This window comes from Leuresthes tenuis, unplaced genomic scaffold, assembly GCF_036924035.1.
Source record: "Leuresthes tenuis unplaced genomic scaffold, fLeuTen1.0.hap1 SCAF_23, whole genome shotgun sequence".
In the NCBI taxonomy this organism is placed as follows: Eukaryota; Metazoa; Chordata; class Actinopteri; order Atheriniformes; family Atherinopsidae; genus Leuresthes; species Leuresthes tenuis.
In genome coordinates this window covers 3,352,933-3,373,251 of record NW_027325377.1, presented here as the reverse complement: position 1 = coordinate 3,373,251, position 20,319 = coordinate 3,352,933, and the positions used below count along the sequence as shown (strand labels likewise).

Genomic DNA, 20,319 nt, shown 5'->3' with positions numbered 1-20,319 from the left:
AGGCAGCCGAGCTCACACACTCTGTGTGTCTGAAGCTGCTGGAAGTCCTGCAGAATGAGGTCTGGCATCGTCCTGCTGAAATAACCACGGACCTCCCGGGAAAAGACGGCACCTTGATGGCAGCATCTGTCTCTCCAGAACTCCAACATCCAGCTGTGCATCAGTGGTACCTTCACCCAGATGAAGCCCTCCATGCCATGGACTCTGCTGCAGCCCCAGACCATCACAGACGCTGGCTTTAAACCTTCCTCTGAGAACAGCTGGATGCTCTTTCTCATCAGTTTTTCCCAGAAGCAGCTGAAACGTGGACTCATCTGCCCACAGAACACGTGTCCACTGTCTTTCTGTCCCTCTGAGATGAGCTGGAGTCCAGAGAACTGGGCCGTGGTTCTGCTCAGAGCTGATATATGGCTTCCTCCTGGTGTGATGCAGCTTCAGCTCACATTTCTGGATGCAGCCGTGGACTGTGTTGAGTGGAAATGCTTCTCCCAGCTCCTCCTGAGCCCATGTGGCTGTATGGATCATGGTGGCCTGACGGTTTCTCCTGCAGTGCTGCCTGAGGGCTCCGAGCTCATCCAACAGGGCTTTCTGTCCTTGGCCTTTCCACACTGAGATTTCCCCAGACTCCCTGAATCTGTTCCCAATATTCTGCTCTGTAGATGCTGAAAGACCAAAGTTCTTTACAGTCTGACTCTGAGGAATATTTCCTGAACTTATTGATGATTCTCTGATGGAGTTTGGCACAAAGCGGTGAGCCACGACCCATCCTTGTTGGAGAGGCTGAACCTTTGGTGGAAGCTGCTTTTATACCCAACCCTGACACCCTCACCTGTCAGCAGGTAACCTGCTGGTTGGAGAAGCTTCCAGAAGCTGTCTTTCTTTAGTTTGTACTGTTTCTATTTGCTACATGCAATGAAGTTGATCTGGGAAGCAGCACTACAGATTCCATCAATGACTAAATGAAGCTTTCAGAACTTTTGTCTCACCGTTTGTGGCAAACGATTCAGCCTTGAATTCTTGAATCTGCACCAGAAAATCATTACTTATTAACTTTTATTTAACCTGGCAACATTTAAGAACAAATTCTTATTTGAGGTCATGAGAAATCTGAATCTTTCACTTCATCAACTGTAGAAATAAGAAACTCCAACTGTGAGTTAACAGTAATAAGGTCAAACATAGCAAGAGAAGGAGTCTCCAACATCTCAACGGTCGCAATTTAATCCCTTGACATCACATTTGAATCCAGATAAATCCAGAGCATCTACCTGCTTTGTCCATCATCATTTGTTTAATGGGTTTTTCTCTGTGCTGGGTAAAGGTTACATTACTCTTTCAACTGTGCAGAAATGACATTTTCCTAATATTCAGCAGAGCGTGAGCTGCAAACCTCTGTCAGAGTTGATAAACGGCAATAAAACACAGGAAGGAAGAGGAACTTTCCACTTCTGACATAATCTTTCTTTCCTCTCTCCCATCCTTCCCCTGCAGACGAGGCTCCAATGTCTCGTTGGTGCTGGACATGTCTGCTCTGGGCTCGGTGGAGCCCCTTAACGTTGCCGTGGTAACCCCCAGAGAGGCGGCGGCCAGGGAGTACCTGCTGTCAGCCGGGCGGCCGCTGGCGCGGCAGCAGCTCCGTGACATCATCAACAACACGCACAAGCTGCACGCTGAGTTTGCTGTAAGTCATTAAAACAGAAACCGGTGTGTTGATATAAACCGGAGAGACACAAAGATCAGGTTTTAGATGGGATTCAAGGCACTTCTCTTCAATAAATAATGACACAGTGTAATATGTCAATAAACTTCCTTTTAACCGAAAACATCTCCCCAATATAACGATGCACTTATACTATGTTATCAGCTGGGAATAATGCCTATAACTAAAGCTTCCTTTCTTCTCATCTCAGGAAATTCCAATGAATTTCATCGATCCCAAGGAGCTAGATATTCCAAACCATGGTACCAAGAACAGATATAAGACCATACTGCCCAGTGAGTATCCAGTGTTGCTAAGGAGCAGCAACATTTCCAAAACAACCCTCATTTCCTGTTGAACCAGGAAGTTATTTTATTATGTAGGAGGGACCGAGTGTCAAAGGCCAACAACCCCAAGGACAGCGAACATCTCGCCTCCCTTTTCCCCACCAACGCGCTGGAACAATGCTTCTTCCTCAGAGCACACCGTGTTCTCACAGTCAGCGAGGCTTTTTACCACATTAACACATTACATAACACACACACGCACACAATCACAGTTTGGGAAATGTTTTGGAGGGGGGCGGGATTATCAGTTCTGCACGGTTCCTTCCTTCCGGCCAATCAAGAGAAAGGAATGCTCATCTGGAGCGGCTGTCAATCAAAGTCTGTCCCGTGCAACAGTTTCTGTTTTCCTGCTATCGGGTTCATTGTGTCACACAGGGCCAGTCTGAGCTGAGATGTAACAGGGCTGCAGGACTTGTAGAGTCCAAACTCACACTGGAACAACAGTTCCGATGCATTATGTACCCAAACATGCCCGATGAGGTCTGTCTGATCCCGAGTACGTCTCTTTTTAATGGATTTTGTCTCAAAAATACTCAAAAACTCAAAGTCAAACTTATTTGTAGCACATTTCATGTACAAAACAATTCAAAGTGCTTTACATGAAATAAAAGCATTGCTGCGGGGAGCAGAAAAAGCTTTAAAAATATGTAAAATAATATAAAAAGAAAGAAAATAATTAAAATTAATAAAAACAAGCAACAGTCTGGATAAGTTGAAAGATATCGTGCAGATTTCATGCATAGACACATGAGAAAATAACCTGAAATTAAAAATGTCTTCATTTGGGGACAGTTTAATCTCCACTAAATGCTAAATGCTGCTTCTCCAGGTTCAGTCTGGACTCTGGACTGGACCAGCTGACCTGAGTCCTCTGCTGGGTTTATATTCTCTGAACACATCACAGATGTAAACCATCTTTTAAAGGCTTTTAAAGTCTTTTCTGTGACTGACTGGAAGCCAGAGTAAAGACTTTAAAGCTGGTGAGATGTGTTCAGATCTCTCAGTCCTGGTTAAAACTCCAGCAGCAGCGTTCTGGATGAGCTGCAGATGTTTGATGCTCTTTTTGGGAAGTCCAGTTAAAAGACCGTTACAGTAATCTACTGGAGATGAATGCATGGATGAGTTTCTCCTGGTCTGAAAGTCTCAAATGCAACAGACACAAAATGTAAGATGAGGATCATTCTCCTTTTGTTATCCTCATCTTATCTCCTTCGGTGTGTGTTTCAGACCCTCATTCCAGAGTAATCCTGAGGTCGAAGAGCTGCAACGACTCGCTGAGCTCGTACATCAATGCCAACTACATACGGGTGAGTAGTGGCTGTCCTCCACAATTACACACTGCAGTTCACCAGGACACTTCATGCTCATCTTATTCACAAGTTCACAACTCCTAATGATCAAAATACCACAGAGAGACAGTACAACAGCTCCCTTTTCAACCATGTCTTCACAGCTCTGTTCATTGCAGCTGGTTTTAGGAAATGGAGCGACCACCTCCAGTTCACTCTTTCAGATCTTTCCAGCAGCTGCAGGCTGTCATACAAACGCACATTGGATGCAAATTACATTAAATTGTCTTTGAAGCAGGTTAATTTTACATCTCCCTTGGCCTAGTTCCATAACAAATAGCTGGTTCTGATCCATAAACCAGGTGCTAAACCGTTCTTTCATGTTTAACTTTTATAAATGCTAACTTGTTTATTTATTTCAAGTTTGGTTTAGTGATAGAAGGTTCTGCTACATTCAATAACAAATGTTAACTCAGAATTTCCAGCTTCTACTTGGAGAAAAAAAGAAACAAGATGTCTAAATGCAGTAAATCCGATTTCCAGGACAGGGTATGAAACATTAAACACAGAACAGATAGAGCATCATTGTCTCATTTCTTTCTTAAATTAGCTACTTATATTCTGATGAGAATTTCCTGTTGATACAAAGCAAGTAGTCAAAACTTCCCACGTTGGAGTTGCAGTGAATGCAGCATGGGTGGAGTTAGCATGGGGAGGCTGGATAACTCTACTCTGAGCTGACATGTCATGCAGCAGGAGCTGAATATCTCACTAAATGAGATATTTTCAGACCCAAACAAAGAGATTTTGAGTTGATATTTACACTCAAGCACAGAAAGAGGGATTGTTACTTATTGTTTGTTTTTGTCAGTTATTTTAAATGAGCTTTGGTCCAGAGAAAATGTCTCTCTGGAGCTTTAAGCTGCATCTGATGGAGCTTTAACCTGCATCTGATGGAGCTTTAACCTGCATCTGATGGAGCTTTAACCTGCATCTGATGGAGCTTTAACCTGCATCTGATGGAGCTTTAACCTGCATCTGATGGAGCTTTAACCTGCATCTGATGGAGCTTTAACCTTCATCTGATGGAGCTTTAACCTGCATCTGATGGAGCTTTAACCTGCATCTGATGGAGCTTTAACCTGCATCTGATGGAGCTTTAACCTGCATCTGATGGAGCTTTAACCTGCATCTGATGGAGCTTTAAGCTGCATCTGATGGAGCTTTAACCTGCATCTGATGGAGCTTTAAGCTGCATCTGATGGAGCTTTAACCTGCATCTGATGGAGCTGATGGAGAAAATGTACATTTTACACAGCATCCCAACGTTTTAGGAGTTATGCTTCTATACTGGGGCTAATTTGGCTTTATGTGGTAGGACTTGGATGCTTCAAAGTTGCAGTTTGTACCTTGTTTTTACGCATAGTGTGAAATCTTCAGAGCTCTCCATGACTTTCAGAGTCCCCGTAAATGATATTTCTTATACTAATACTGAATTAATTCTTATTCATATGAAAGGAGAAGGAAAAAAAGGCAAGTACCGTAAATTCTGGACTATGGAGCGCACCTGGATATAAGCCACACCCTCTAAGATTAAAAAGAAAATCCATTTTGTACTTGTATAGGCCGCACCGGATTATAATAATAATGATTATTATACATAATATATATATTTAAAACAACTATATATTAGCTGCACCTTATTATAAGCCGCGGTGCTCAAAGCCTGGGAAAAAAGTAGCGGCTTATAGTCCAGAATTTACGGTAATGCAGATTTTATACTTCCGACTTAGTATAGACTGTACTAACCTGCCTGATTTACATATGTTTATATTTGATTTGAACTCAGCACTCACCTTTATTTAATGGTTCGTAAAGGGGACCTGCCTCTGATCTGCATTTAAGATGCAGTATAATGTGGTGGGCCCTCCGGTCCCTGTATCACCAAAGTAAGAACTGTGTCCTGCTACAAAGCTGAACTCCACCAGGACCATGGATGGGATCTGGAGGTGGTCGGAGAGGGAGGGGATCTGGGTTGGGAACCTCAGGGTTGGGAACCTCAGGGTTGGGAACCTCAGAGTTGCAGCTCTGCTCTTTGCAGATGATGTGGTTCTGTTGACCTTCAGCTGCACTGGAGCAGTTCACATCAGCTGGATCGTGACCAAAGGGTCGTGGGGGGGGCTGGGCTCAGCCTTGGAGACAGGGTGAGGAACCCGAGCATCTGGAGGCCTTCTGGTTGTCTTTCTGTGGAGGTTATCTGGGCTTGAGAGGAGATCCCAGGTTAAACCCAAAACTTATGCATCCCATCTGGCCTGGAAATGCTTTGGGATCCCCAGTTAGAGCTGGAGAGTGTCTCTGGGGAGAGTTATGTCTGGGTTTCCCTTCATGACCTGTGACCTTCTCTGACCTTGGATAAGTGGAAGATGACGGATCTGATTCTGCACGGTTTTATTTCTCCGAGTCGCTGCCGTTTCAGAAGCCGCAGAATATTACGGACGCCATAAGCCTACAAACTGTAGGGTCCAGCGATAAAACTTGTGTGGCTGGGGTCCAGTTTAAACTCTGCTTCCATGGGATATTTCTCCTGTATTTGGAGAGTTGCACTGTGCTGTTTGTTGTTCGGAGCTTTGTTTCAGCGGCTCTTTGTTAGCGTCCAGGGCTGAAAAAACAAAGCTGTCTCATCTTTGTCCTGACTCAAAACACTGACTCCTACAGCCCGAGTCCAGTTAATTGGGAACATATTTGTTTTGCTATACGTTCTCTAAACTTGGAAAAAAAGAAAGCATTCAGCTTCTTGTGATTATCTCTCGTCTGGAAGGCCAGCAGGCTTGTCTTTGTTCTTCTGGCTTCACACACAGTGAAAGTGTTCCCCTGCAGAGGTCTGCGATGTCGCTCTCAGACTCTCAGACAATCGACTGATTTCCTGCCAGGAAGCTGCGCTGAAACGGTTTAAACTGCCAGATCACATCAGAGAACCGAGCTTCTCTTCGAACCCTTTGTCCTTCTGTCCATGTTAACACTGAACTAAATGTAGTGTTTACATCTACTGCACCTAAAAAGATGTCAACATGTCCTCTCACAGGGTTACCTGGGAGACTTGAAGGTGTTCATTGCCACTCAGGGTCCGATGGTGAACACGGTGAACGACTTCTGGCAGATGGCCTGGCAGGAGGAGTCGCCCGTCATCGTTATGATCACCAAACTGAAGGAGAAGAACGAGGTATGGAAACCCAAATCAACCAAAAACAGTGACTCTCACATGTTTTTATTCATTACAGAGAGCATGAACTCAACAGATTTCCTGTTGGGTCTCATCAGCTTCATTTAATCTGTTAACAAACATCATTTCTACACCTCAGACCTGCAGCATCCCATAAAGTCAGTGAATCTTTCAACCCCATAAACTGACTAAACTGATCAGTTTTACATGTTATAACATTCCTAAAAGGCTTAAAATAACTTTTACAGCCACAAATTGGAAAAACATGGGATAGTTTTCTGCAAAGGTAGATGAAAAAAACAGTTATTTTGATGTTTTCTCTTACTTTTACTTCCTGTCAGACAGTCTGAACTCAACATATTTCCTGTTCAGCTTCATTTAATCTGTGAACAAACATCATTTTTACACCTCAGACCTGCAACATCCCATAAAAGATCAGAAAACAGTGAATCTTTTCCCACTTTGTTTCCTTCTGCCAACACTTAAAGCCGTTCTGACTCTGAGGAAACCAGGTGATGCAGAGTTCCAGCTGTTATTTTGAAATTAACTCAAACTCAGGTGAAATGACATCTTATCGAACTATTTGTTCTGTCTGAAACTGAAATAATTCACTCTAAAATATTTAGTTTTTTCCAGAAAAAACAAAAAATCTCACATTTAGGTGAAGATTTTAGTGGTTTTATTGGGAAATGACTGGATATAAAAACATGAAACAAACCATCTGTAAATGATCTATGAAGCATTTCATTAATGTTCATATTGTTAAATAAAACCTTCATCATGGTGGTTTATTTTAATTTAAACTTAATTTAAGCTGATTGATAAACTACAAATCAGAAAATAATGGAACAGCATAGAAAATACAAATAAAATGAATAAATAAATCTTAACTTTTACTTCCTGTTCAGCTTCATTTAATCTGATAACAAACATCATTTCTACACCTCAGTCAGTGAACCTTTTCCCACTTTGTTTCCTTCTGCCAACACTTAAAGCCGTTCTGACTCTGAGGAAACCAGGTGATGCAGAGTTCCAGCTGTTATTTTGTCCCATTCTTCCTTAAACAGGTCTGAATACCAGTAATGACCAAATTACACCAAATAATGATCAAAATATACCAAATAATGACCGAATTACACCAAATAATGACCGAATTATACCAAATAATGACCAAACACTTTGTTTCCTTCTGCCAACACTTAAAGCCGTTCTGACTCTGAGGAAACCAGGTGATGCAGAGTTCCAGCTGTTATTTTGTCCCATTCTTCCTTAAACAGGTCTTAAGGTGTGCAGCAGTGGGGGGGGGGGGTTGTATGTGTTGATTTACAGCCTTTACTTATTCTGTCAACCCCATAAACTGACTAAACTGATCAGTTTTACATGTTATAACATTCCTAAAAGGCTTAAAATAACTTTTACAGCCACAAATTGGAAAAACTTGGGATAGTTTTCTGCAAAGGTAGATGAAAAAAACAGTTATTTTGATGTTTTCTCTTACTTTTACTTCCTGTCAGACAGTCTGAACTCAACATATTTCCTGTTCAGCTTCATTTCATCTGTTAACAAACATCTTTTCTACACCTCAGACCTGCAACATCCCATAAAAGATCAGAAAACAGTGAACCTTTTCCCACTTTGTTTCCTTCTGCCAACACTTAAAGCCGTTCTGACTCTGAGGAAACCAGGTGAAGCAGAGTTCCAGCTGTTATTTTGAAATTAACTCAAACTAGGTGAAATGACATCTTATCGAACTATTTGTTCTGTCTGAAACTGAAATAATTTACTCTAAAATATTTAGTTTTTTCCAGAAAAAACAAAAAATCTCACATTTAGGTGAAGATTTTAGTGGTTTTGTTGGGAAATGACTGGATATAAAAACATGAAACAAACCATCTGTAAATGATCTATGAAGCATTTCATTAATGTTCATATTGTTAAATAAAACCTTCATTATGGTGGTTTATTTTAATTTAAACTTAATGGAGAAGCTGATTGATAAATTACAAATCAGAAAATAATGGAACAGCATAGAAAATACAAATAAAATGAATAAATAAATCTTAGACTTTTACTTCCTGTTCAGCTTCATTTAATCTGATAACAAACATCATTTCTACACCTCAGTCAGTGAACCTTTTCCCACTTTGTTTCCTTCTGCCAACACTTAAAGCCGTTCTGACTCTGAGGAAACCAGGTGATGCAGAGTTCCAGCTGTTATTTTGTCCCATTCTTCCTGAAACAGGTCTTAAGGTGTGCAGCAGTGCGGGGGGGTGGTTGTATGTGTTGATTTACAGCCTTTACTCATTCTGTCAACCCCATAAACAGACTAAACTGATCAGTTTTACATGTTATAACATTCCTAAAAGGCTTAAAATAACTTTTACAGCCACAAATTGGAAAAACTTGGGATAGTTTTCTGCAAAAGTAGATGAAAAAAACAGTTATTTTTGATGTTTTCTCTTACTTTTACTTCCTGTCAGACAGTCTGAACTCAACATATTTCCTGTTCAGCTTCATTTCATCTGTTAACAAACATAATTTTTACACCTCAGACCTGCAACATCCCATAAAAGATCAGAAAACAGTGAATCTTTTCCCACTTTGTTTCCTTCTGCCAACACTTAAAGCCGTTCTGACTCTGAGGAAACCAGGTGATGCAGAGTTCCAGCTGTTATTTTGTCCCATTCTTCCTTAAACAGGTCTGAATACCAATAATGACCGAATTATACCAAATAATGATCCAAATATACCAAATAATGACCAAATTATACCAAATAATGATCAAAATATACCAAATAATGACCGAATTACACCAAATAATGACCGAATTACACCAAATAATGACCGAATTACACAAAATAATGACCGAATTACACAAAATAATGACCAAATTATACCAAATAATGATCAAAATACACCAAATAATGACCGAATTACACCAAATAATGACCGAATTACACTAAATAATGACCAAATTATACCAAATAATGATCAAAATATACCAAATAATGACCAAATTACACCGAATAATGACCAAATTATACCAAATAATGATCTAAATATACCAAATAATGACCGAATTACACCAAATAATGACCAAATTATACCAAATAATGATCAAAATATACCAAATAATGATCAAAATATACCAAATAATGACCAAATTATACCAAATAATGACCAAAATATACCAAATAATGACCGAATTACACCAAATAATGACCGAATTACACCAAATAATGACCGAATTATACCAAATAATGACCAAACACTTTGTTTCCTTCTGCCAACACTTAAAGCTGTTCTGACTCTGAGGAAACCAGGTGATGCAGAGCTCCAGCTGTTATTTTGTCCCATTCTTCCTTAAACAGGTCTTAAGGTGTGCAGCAGTGCGGGGGGGTGGTTGTTTCTCTGCTGGGGACAGGTCAGGACTGCAGGCAGCCAGTCCAGCACCCGTACCTCTTCTTCCTCAGCCAGGCCTTTGGACTGTGGCAGAATGTGGTTTTCCATGGTCTGCTTGAACAATGCTGGGACGTCCCAGGAAAAGATGTGGCCTTGAAGGCAGCATATGTTGCTGTAAAATCTCAGTGAGCTTTTCTGCATTAATGCTGCCGTCACAGAAGTGGAAATGAGCTTTGCCCCCTGATCCAACCCCATACCATCACAGAGCCTGGCTGCAGGGACTGGCTGCTGACAGCAGGCTGGATGCTGCTTTTGCTCTTTGCTCCATTTCTTCCAACAAAGATGTGGAATACTGATGGGTCTGACCACAGCACACGTTTCCACCGTGTGACGGTCCATCCCAGACGCCTCCGAGCCCAGAGAAGTGGACGAGGTTAACATCAGGCTTCTTTCCTGCACAGTAAAGCTTGTGAATGGAACTCTGTATTGTGGTGCTGGACAAAGGTTTCCACAGTAATCCCTTGTCCATGTGCTTCTATCAGCTGCTGATGAATGACGGTTCTTGATGCAGCGTCTGAGGGGTCAGAGGTCACGGGGTCCAGCTCAGGCTTGCTCCCTCGTCCTTTACACTGAAACTCCTCCAGATTCCCTGAATGCTTTAATGATATTCTGCTCTGTAGAGGCAGAAATATGCAGATCCCTGCCAGTCTTTCTCTGAGGAACATTGTTTTAGCTCCTCTGAACATCTTTGCCTGTCATGGCGGCTGCTTTACAACCAGATCAGGGTTAAAATCACCTGTTAAAGATAACATCTGGAATGTGTTGCCGGTCTGAAATGTAAAGATGGATGAATATGGACCTCCCCTTGTGCTGTCTGTCTCTGCAGAAGTGTGTTCTGTACTGGCCGGAGAAGAGAGGGATCTACGGGAAGGTGGAGGTGCTGGTCAACAGCGTCAGAGAGTGTGAACACTACACCACCCGCAGCCTCACGCTCAAGGTAAACGCTCCTTTCAGCCGCAGGTGGAGGCGTGGGTGGGGCTTCTGGGTCTAACATCTCCTGTGTGTGTGCAGTGTGGGAATCAAACCCGCTCGCTGCAGCATTACTGGTACACGTCGTGGCCCGACCACAAAACCCCCGACTCCGCGCTGCCGCTGCTTCAGCTGATGGCCGACGTGGAGGCGGACAGACGCGGCGCCGCCGCCATGGGGCCGGTTATCGTCCACTGCAGGTACGGCGTGTGGTGAGGCGTCCCCGGTGTCTCCGTGTAACCGCTGCCTTACCCGTGCTTCTCTGCTTGCAGTGCTGGGATTGGCCGGACGGGATGTTTCATCGCTATGACGATAGGCTGTCGGCAGCTGCAGGCGGAGGGCGTGGTGGACGTGCTGAGCATCACCTGCCAGCTGCGAGCCGACAGGTGAGTCACACAAACGCCACACGGGCTGAGCCCAGATCTGTTTAGAGGTCATTTCCTTCCGGCTGTTTGTTGATTTGTGCTCATTTCTGATTTGTTTCTGGTTGCATTTGGTTCATCAAAGTTCCATTTTGTCCCCTTTATGGTTATTTAGTTGTTTCTTTGTAGTCATTTTTATGGATTTTAGTGTTTTTTTATTAGTATTCAATCCATTTTGCTGCCTTATTTCCTTTCTTCTTTGTGGTTGTTTATGTTTGTGTCCCTTTATGGTTATTTAGTTGTTTCTTTGTAGTCATTTCTATGGATTTTAGTTTTTTTTTATTAGTATTCAATCCATTTTGCTGCCTTATTTCCTTTTTTTCTTTGTGGTCGTTTATGTTTGTGTCCCTTTATGGTTATTTAGTTGTTTCTTTGTAGTTATTTTTATGGATTTTAGTGTTTTTTTTATGGATTTTAGTGTTTTTTTTATGGATTTTAGTGTTTTTTTATTAGTATTCAATCCATTTTGCTGCCTTATTTCCTTTCTTCTTTGTGGTTGTTTATGTTTGTGTCCCTTTATGGTTATTTAGTTGTTTCTTTGTAGTTATTTTTATGGATTTTAGTGTTTTTTTTTATGGATTTTAGTGTTTTTTTTATTAGTATTCAATCCATTTTGCTGCCTTATTTCCTTTCTTCTTTGTGGTAGTTTATGTTTGTGTCTCTTTATGGTTATTTAGTTGTTTCTTTGTAGTTATTTTTATGGATTTTAGTGTTTTTTTTATGGATTTTAGTGTTTTTTTATTAGTATTCAATCCATTTTGCTGCCTTATTTCCTTTCTTCTTTGTGGTCGTTTATGTTTGTGTCCCTTTATGGTTATTTAGTTTTTTTTTGTAGTTATTTTTATGGATTTTAGTGTTTTTTTTTATGGATTTTAGTGTTTTTTTTATTAGTATTCAATCCATTTTGCTGCCTTATTTCCTTTCTTCTTTGTGGTCGTTTATGTTTGTGTCTCTTTATGGTTATTTAGTTGTTTCTTTGTAGTTATTTTTATGGATTTTAGTGTTTTTTTTTATGGATTTTAGTGTTTTTTTATTAGTATTCAATCCATTTTGCTGCCTTATTTCCTTTCTTCTTTGTGGTCGTTTATGTTTGTGTCCCTTTATGGTTATTTAGTTTTTTTTTGTAGTTATTTTTATGGATTTTAGTGTTTTTTTTTATGGATTTTAGTGTTTTTTTATTAGTATTCAATCCATTTTGCTGCCTTATTTCCTTTCTTCTTTGTGGTCGTTTATGTTTGTGTCCCTTTATGGTTATTTAGTTTTTTTTTGTAGTTATTTTTATGGATTTTAGTGTTTTTTTATGGATTTTAGTGTTTTTTTTAATTAATATTCAATCCATTTTGCTGCCTTATTTCCTTTCTTCTTTGTGGTTGTTTATGTTTGTGTCCCTTTATGGTTATTTAGTTGTTTCTTTGTAGTCATTTTTATGGATTTTAGTGTTTTTTTTATTAATATTCAATCCATTTTGCTGCCTTATTTCCTTTCTTCTTTGTGGTTGTTTATGTTTGTGTCCCTTTATGGTTATTTAGTTGTTTCTTTGTAGTTATTTTTATGGATTTTAGTGTTTTTTTATTAGTATTCAATCCATTTTGCTGCCTTATTTCCTTTCTTCTTTGTGGTCGTTTATGTTTGTGTCCCTTTATGGTTATTTAGTTGTTTCTTTGTAGTCATTTTTATGGATTTTAGTGTTTTTTTTTATTAGTATTCAATCCATTTTGCTGCCTTATTTCCTTTCTTCTTTGTGGTCGTTTATGTTTGTGTCCCTTTATGGTTATTTAGTTGTTTCTTTGTAGTCATTTTTATGGATTTTAGTGTTTTTTTTTATTAGTATTCAATCCATTTTGCTGCCTTATTTCCTTTCTTCTTTGTGGTCGTTTATGTTTGTGTCCCTTTATGGTTATTTAGTTGTTTCTTTGTAGTCATTTTTATGGATTTTAGTGTTTTTTTTTTATTAGTATTCAATCCATTTTGCTGCCTTATTTCCTTTCTTCTTTGTGGTCGTTTATGTTTGTGTCCCTTTATGGTTATTTAGTTGTTTCTTTGTAGTCATTTTTATGGATTTTAGTGTTTTTTTTTATGGATTTTAGTGTTTTTTTTTATGGATTTTAGTGTTTTTTTTTAATTAATATTCAATCCATTTTGCTGCCTTATTTCCTTTCTTCTTTGTGGTCGTTTATGTTTGTGTCCCTTTATGGTTATTTAGTTGTTTCTTTGTAGCCATTTTTATGGATTTTAGTGTTTTTTTATGGATTTTAGTGTTTTTTTATTAGTATTCAATCCATTTTGCTGCCTTATTTCCTTTCTTCTTTGTGGTCGTTTATGTTTGTGTCCCTTTATGGTTATTTAGTTGTTTCTTTGTAGTCATTTTTATGGATTTTAGTGTTTTTTTTTATGGATTTTAGTGTTTTTTTTTAATTAATATTCAATCCATTTTGCTGCCTTATTTCCTTTCTTCTTTGTGGTCGTTTATGTTTGTGTCCCTTTATGGTTATTTAGTTGTTTCTTTGTAGTTATTTTTATGGATTTTAGTGTTTTTTTATTAGTATTCAATCCATTTTGCTGCCTTATTTCCTTTCTTCTTTGTGGTCGTTTATGTTTGTGTCCCTTTATGGTTATTTAGTTGTTTCTTTGTAGTCATTTTTATGGATTTTAGTGTTTTTTTTATGGATTTTAGTGTTTTTTTTAATTAATATTCAATCCATTTTGCTGCCTTATTTCCTTTCTTCTTTGTGGTCGTTTATGTTTGTGTCCCTTTATGGTTATTTAGTTGTTTCTTTGTAGTCATTTTTATGGATTTTAGTGTTTTTTTATTAGTATTCAATTCATTTTGCTGCCTTATTTCCTTTCTTCTTTGTGGTCGTTTATGTTTGTGTCCCTTTATGGTTATTTAGTTGTTTCTTTGTAGTTATTTTTATGGATTTTAGTGTTTTTTTATTAGTATTCAATCCATTTTGCTGCCTTATTTCCTTTCTTCTTTGTGGTCATTTATGTTTGTGGTCATTTCACATCTGTTTGTGGTTCCTTTGGGTGCTTTTATGCCTTTTCTTGTTTTTATGTCTGGTTGCGGTTGCATTTTGACCACTTTCTGTCAGTCTCTTACTTATTTGTGTTCTGAATCTTTTGTAGTGGTTGTAAACGGTTTAATTCTGACTGCCCTCAGGACCTTTTTACTTTCTACTGATAAATCCAACCTTTTTGGCTCTTTTTAAAGTCTTTAGAGTCTCTCTGAGGTGGATTTAATGTTTCTGGGTGACTTGGCATGTGTTCCTCTGACATCACTCTCACTTCTCTGTGCAGAGGTGGGATGATCCAGACAGGTGAGCAGTATGAATTTCTCCATCACGCCTTGAGCCTATACGAGGCCAGCCTCTCTGCAGAAACTGGCCAATGAGCATTCACCACACAGGAGGCCTCCTCTTCAGCCTGACGCCACGTCCTCAGCAGGTATGAGCTGAACTTCTCTGCGACGGGGGGATTCTGGACGAGGTCTTTGAGTTTGATGGACAAGCTGTTAGGATTTTTATAGGCGGAGCCAGCAGAAGGAAGGAGGAACGGTGGAATGTATCCCTTCTTCTTCTTCTTCTGTTTTTCTTCTTCACGTGTTGTTGCCGAGCGATGGAACTCCACGGACCGCTTCACTTCGGCTGTGGGATCGTTGTGTTGTTTTTAACTGACTGTTAAAAACTCTTCTGGCTGTTCTCGGACACGTAGAAATAGTAGAAATTGATGGTACGTGGTTCAGTAACACTGGTGTGTTTCTACACAGGACTTTTAAATCATTTTGTAACGTGATGTTCGTCTCTGACAGCTGTTGGAAAATGACTGTTAGCTGGTTGGTGTCTAACCAACACACGCAGCCCTGTTTGTGACCTCTGCACGCCGTATAATACCCTCTGATAGACCCTCCCCTCTCTAAAATCAGGTAAACATCATGTCTGACTGCATATTTAAAGATGTCATCGATATGTGAAAACTTTCAGCTCAGTTAACATCATTAATTACATCAAAGTTAAAGCAGACTGTCAGGAAGATGAACTCTGGACAGAGGCTTGACAAACTGTCGCTGCATCGGCACCAATTTTAGTTGTATTTACTGATATTTGCCTTTTAATAATGCCACAGACTCACATCGGCGCTCTTGGAGTTTATGAGTTGAACTCAAATCAAATATATGACTCCAGACGACTGATTTAACAGCTGAACATGCTGGATTTGTAAAATTAACCTCAAAAGACTCAATAGAATTGTTAGAATTGATGATTTTCTTGATCAAGTAGATAAAAAAATGATGTTTCGGCTCTTTTCTGACGCCCATGAGGAACAGTCAGGTCCCAGCTCTGCAGGACGGAGCCTCGTCAGTTTCCACCAATAATCTCAGCTGGTTTCTTACAGTTTGCTCCATTTTTTTCAGTCCTAATACTCTGACGTCCTCCTCAGTCGACCTGCATGTTTCCCTTTTACAACCTTCCCATTTTGTTTGGACTTTCTCCAGATTTCGGACATTTTGTTGCCAGTTAAATGACCTTCTTGAAGGAGTTTTATTGTACTTTCCACTGACAGCTCTCTTGTTGGGACTGTGTTCATTCGCCAGCTGTTTCAGTTCTGCAGGATCTGGGTTTTTCAACTGCAAATTACATAATAATTCTATCTTTTTTTCCTCTACCTGGTCTGAAAAGATTAGAACAATTAAATAATCTTCTGAGGTATGTGCTCCAGAGTGATCAGCTGTTGAATAAAGTAGTGCTGGTTCCTTTTTCTACGAGGCGTTGTAGTGCTGAGGTCCCAAATAGGGCTTTCCTCCAGCCATAAAACCTGCTAAAAGTTAACAAACCAAGCTTATGATCAATGCGTTCCTGTAAAGTTAGATCTTGTATTACAGCAGAGCAATTAGAGGCTATTTTAGCTTTAGTAGTTCAGTGTTCTACTGTATGCTTTAATGTTAATGAATAGTTGCCATAACTAGCACGCTATGCTGCTGCAATATTTAGTTAAACAACTATAAATCCAGTATTCTGCTGCTAAGCAAAGCTTGTAAATGATTTACTTTTGTACTATTAAAGGAGTGCAGCCCTTATGACAAGTCTATGAATTATATGATACGGTTCGATGAGAAGCTACTTAGAGACCTGATGATCATAGACATGTTTAAAAGGCCATATTATGACTTTTCAAAAGTCTATTTTCCAACTTTTTAGTCGTCCAAAAGTACAAACCACAGATGCAGCAAAACTGCCTGAAACAGTTCAGCTTTTTCTTCCTTTTACTTGATGACATCATGATGAAACAGTGGCTGGTTTTACACCCTTCAGATAAAGAATGAGCCACTGCCTTTTCGTCTTTTCCACTTAGGATCAATCAGCTGATCAGTCAGATTTCAGGGAAGGCGCTGGAGCTAAATTGGAGCATTTTTGGCATTTTTCTCCCTCCAGCTGTCAGAATTAGCAGCTAATTTTTAAGATGTCACCAAATGGAAGATGCTGTCGGACGTATGTTGTTGACTGCAGGTGGGAAACAAAACCCTGTGGTAGAAAATAACATATTCAGGGATTCTTTTCAAAGAAATTGGTCTGACTTCATTATAATTTCCCCGTCATCCTTCATGTATGAACCGTAATTCTTCAAAATGGACTGAATAATGTGATGGAAACACGACTTTTATGAGGTGTTTCTTGATCTTTAAAGCTGCAGTGTGTAATAATAACAACAAATATGATTCAGAACTATGAGTGAAGACGGAAAACAAGAAGAAACGTCTTCAGAGTGACGCTGAAGTTGCTTCTAATTTATGTAATTTAGTCTATTTATACGGGCTGCTTTTAAAAAAAGATCAATGTTCCAATTTGAATAGATTTTCATTTGAAAAACCCAATATCGATTGATAAAGACGACATTGATTAACAAGATTCATGCACGGGAGGATTTTTTTGCAATAGTCTTTGTGAGAACCTCCTTTATAGACAAATTTGTACTGAATCGGTATTGAATCGAATGGGAAATCGAACAGAATCGTGACCCTCTGGACTGGAAAAGAATCGATTCAGGAAATCAGTAATGCTACTTAACCCTGCTACTGATATGCTGTATATATTATATATAGACTATATATTGAAGTGTTATCTTCAGTTTGACCACTAGATGTCAGTAATTATTACACACTGTCACTTTAAAGCACATAAACGTCTTCTCCTTGACCCCCAAAATGACATTTTTCATTAGCATTAGCATTAGCATAATATGGTCTATTTAAAACTGTAGTTTTCCTTGATTTAAAGTCCCAAAGTCAAACCTGACGAAGACGAAGGATTTTATGCTGCTCGGTCTCGCAGTTTACATCATAGTTAACTTCCCGGCTCTGTGATGAATTGCTTTATACCAAAAATGTTAAATAATTTGTCTCAATGGTGCAGTCATCTCATTGATGTGCTGTTGTAAATTATGTTATCTTGTGACTGTGTTATTTTATGTATCAAAGTAATAATAACTTTATTTTTATACTGTTTTTACATGTTTTCGACGTCTTTAGCAGAAATCTGCTGTTTGTCGACTTGCATGAAAGCTTATTATTTTGTCTGCAAACCTCATTATCTCTAAATGATCAGCTTAGAAGGAGCTGGATGGAGTTAATAACTGACTTATGGATGATGAACAGAGACAGAAAATCAAACAAGAAGACAATCTCCTAAAACTTAGCTCTACTTAAGCTTTTTTTTTAGTTTAGAAACTCATTTCTACCATTAGGACAAAAAAATCGCAGGTGAAAATGACCAAAAATTACATAGTATCTCAAAATAGTGACTTGCTTTACCAACAATTAGGCCTTTTTTCTCAAAATGATTTAGTTTCTTTAAAAAAAAAAATATTATTATTATAATATAATGATAATTATAATAGTTATTATTATCCCAAAATAATTATTTAAATTCATGAAATAGTGACTTGGTTTGATAAAGATATGACTGAGTTTTTTTTAAAGAAATAATGACTTTGTTTCCCCAGAATTAATGACATAATTTCAGTAAAAATGAATTAGTTCATGGAAACAGTGACAGAATTTCTCAAAAGGCCTTTTTTTCCTTGAAAAATGACCAAATCGAGACAGAAATCATTATTTAGAGACAGTTTTTATGTTCTAATGACTCACTGGATCTATTTCTTCCCCTGCTGTTGGTGGAAATCCATAACGGAGCATTGACTTTGCTTCAAAAACAAACAAGAAAGCCTTGAAATACAGTTAATTTACACTAACTTCTCAACCATTCGACTCCAGAAGAAGAAAATGAGTTATAAAACTAAAATTCAGATTTTATTTTGTTCCAGCTCTCTAAAGTAATGCCAGTAATGAAGAACATTGTTACAGACACTCCTATCTGCTCTCTGTGTAAATGGGACCATGGTGAACATGTGAAAGTGCTATTAAACCTGGTGTGGGCCGTTACTTTTCAATCTACAGACCACAAACGTGGATTTCTTGCTGCTAAAGGATGGACAATAAAAAAGAAAACCTGTAAACACTTTTTCTATGTACAGATTTATTTTTATTTACTACTTTGCTTATTATACAATCGTGATGTTTTCGACTTTGGACCTTCTTGTCTGCACGTCCAACACGCCTCCTGGGACTTCACCACCCATTTTTTTCCCACTTATTCAGGAACTGGACGAAGAACTCTGCATTGTGTTGTTGTGCATTAGATGCTGTTTCAGTGGTGATGCACTTTGTAATTCTCTGTTTTAACTGACTGAGGTGAAAGTGAGTCCAGCCCAGCCTCCATGCCCCTCTGCAGCAGCAGACAACAACACACACTGCCTCTGACGTCGTATTGTGCACAGTTGGATGTGGTACATGTCCTGTGTTTTGTTTTTGATCGCTGACTAAGCTTTAAAGGGATCCTATCATATTGTTGTCACATCATGGAGGTAAACATATTTTCACTTTGACTAATTTAATGTCCTACTTAAAGGGGAACCCTGGTATTTTAAAACCTTATTTCTGGCATGAAATACGTTCATCTGCTCACTGAGAACAGTTTGGTGAAAGTCGGCGTCCTTCAGAAGATATTTAGATAACTGGAGATCCATATAACGGAGTGAACGGGGCTTAGAGGATGCAGCCTCTAAATAAGGCATTATCTGTCTTTATTTCACCAATACTTTAAGAAGAATGAATGAATGAACGTGTGCTATAGCTCTGTTAGCTCATAGCTGCTGTGTTGTTGTTATTGGCGGCTATCGGGGGGCTTATAGAGGGCTTTCTACACACTTGTCTACTGGGATGATGTCATCGACGCCCGCCTGCAGCACAGCTCATTCACTCCGGTAAGAACGTCCATCTTACTCAAAGTCGTCGTTCACGTTGTCAAAATCTGATAAATATCCTGCCATGTTGCACAAAACTATCAGCAGCAAACTCTGTGTGAAGTTAGCCGACTGTCACAGAGCACGGAGTGAATAAACTGTGCTGCAGGGGGGCGTGTGGATGAAGTGGTCCCAGTAGAGTGCCTGTGTAGAAATCCCTCCGTTAGCTCTCCTATAGCTGCAAGTAGCCACATAACAGCAGCTATGAGCTAACAGAGCTATGAGCTAACAGAGCTATGAGCTAACAGAGCTATAGCACACGTTCATTCATTCATTCTTCTTAAAGTATTGGTGAAATAAAGACAGATAATGCCTTATTTAGAGGCTGCATCCTCTAAGCCCCGTTCACTCCGTTATATGGATCTCCAGTTATCTAAATATATTCCGAAGGACGCCGACTTTCACCAAACTGTTCTCGGTGAGCAGATGAACGTATTTCATGCCAGAAATAAGGTTTAAAAATACCGGAGTTCCCCTTTAAGTTTTCAACCCACGAAAGGTCAACTCAACATGAAAGGTTTGTCAACGGGAGCATTCACTTCAGCATGAATGAAGG

At 39.2% G+C, this 20,319-nt stretch overlaps 1 protein-coding gene across 1 annotated transcript in view; it reads left to right on the top strand.

The window, feature by feature from the left end:
• The window catches only part of ptprr (protein tyrosine phosphatase receptor type R), a 70,489-nt gene extending 51,045 nt beyond the window's left edge, over positions 1–19,444 (top strand). Inside the window, exons 9-16 of the mRNA XM_072377747.1 lie at positions 1,492–1,681; positions 1,911–1,995; positions 3,274–3,353; positions 6,418–6,555; positions 10,844–10,954; positions 11,029–11,186; positions 11,259–11,372; positions 14,706–19,444. Of these exons, the coding sequence (XP_072233848.1) occupies positions 1,492–1,681; positions 1,911–1,995; positions 3,274–3,353; positions 6,418–6,555; positions 10,844–10,954; positions 11,029–11,186; positions 11,259–11,372; positions 14,706–14,799 (970 nt within the window). The 3' untranslated portion in view covers positions 14,800–19,444. The remainder of the gene's footprint in view (positions 1–1,491; positions 1,682–1,910; positions 1,996–3,273; positions 3,354–6,417; positions 6,556–10,843; positions 10,955–11,028; positions 11,187–11,258; positions 11,373–14,705) is intronic.
• The last annotated feature ends 875 nt before the right edge of the window (positions 19,445–20,319 follow it).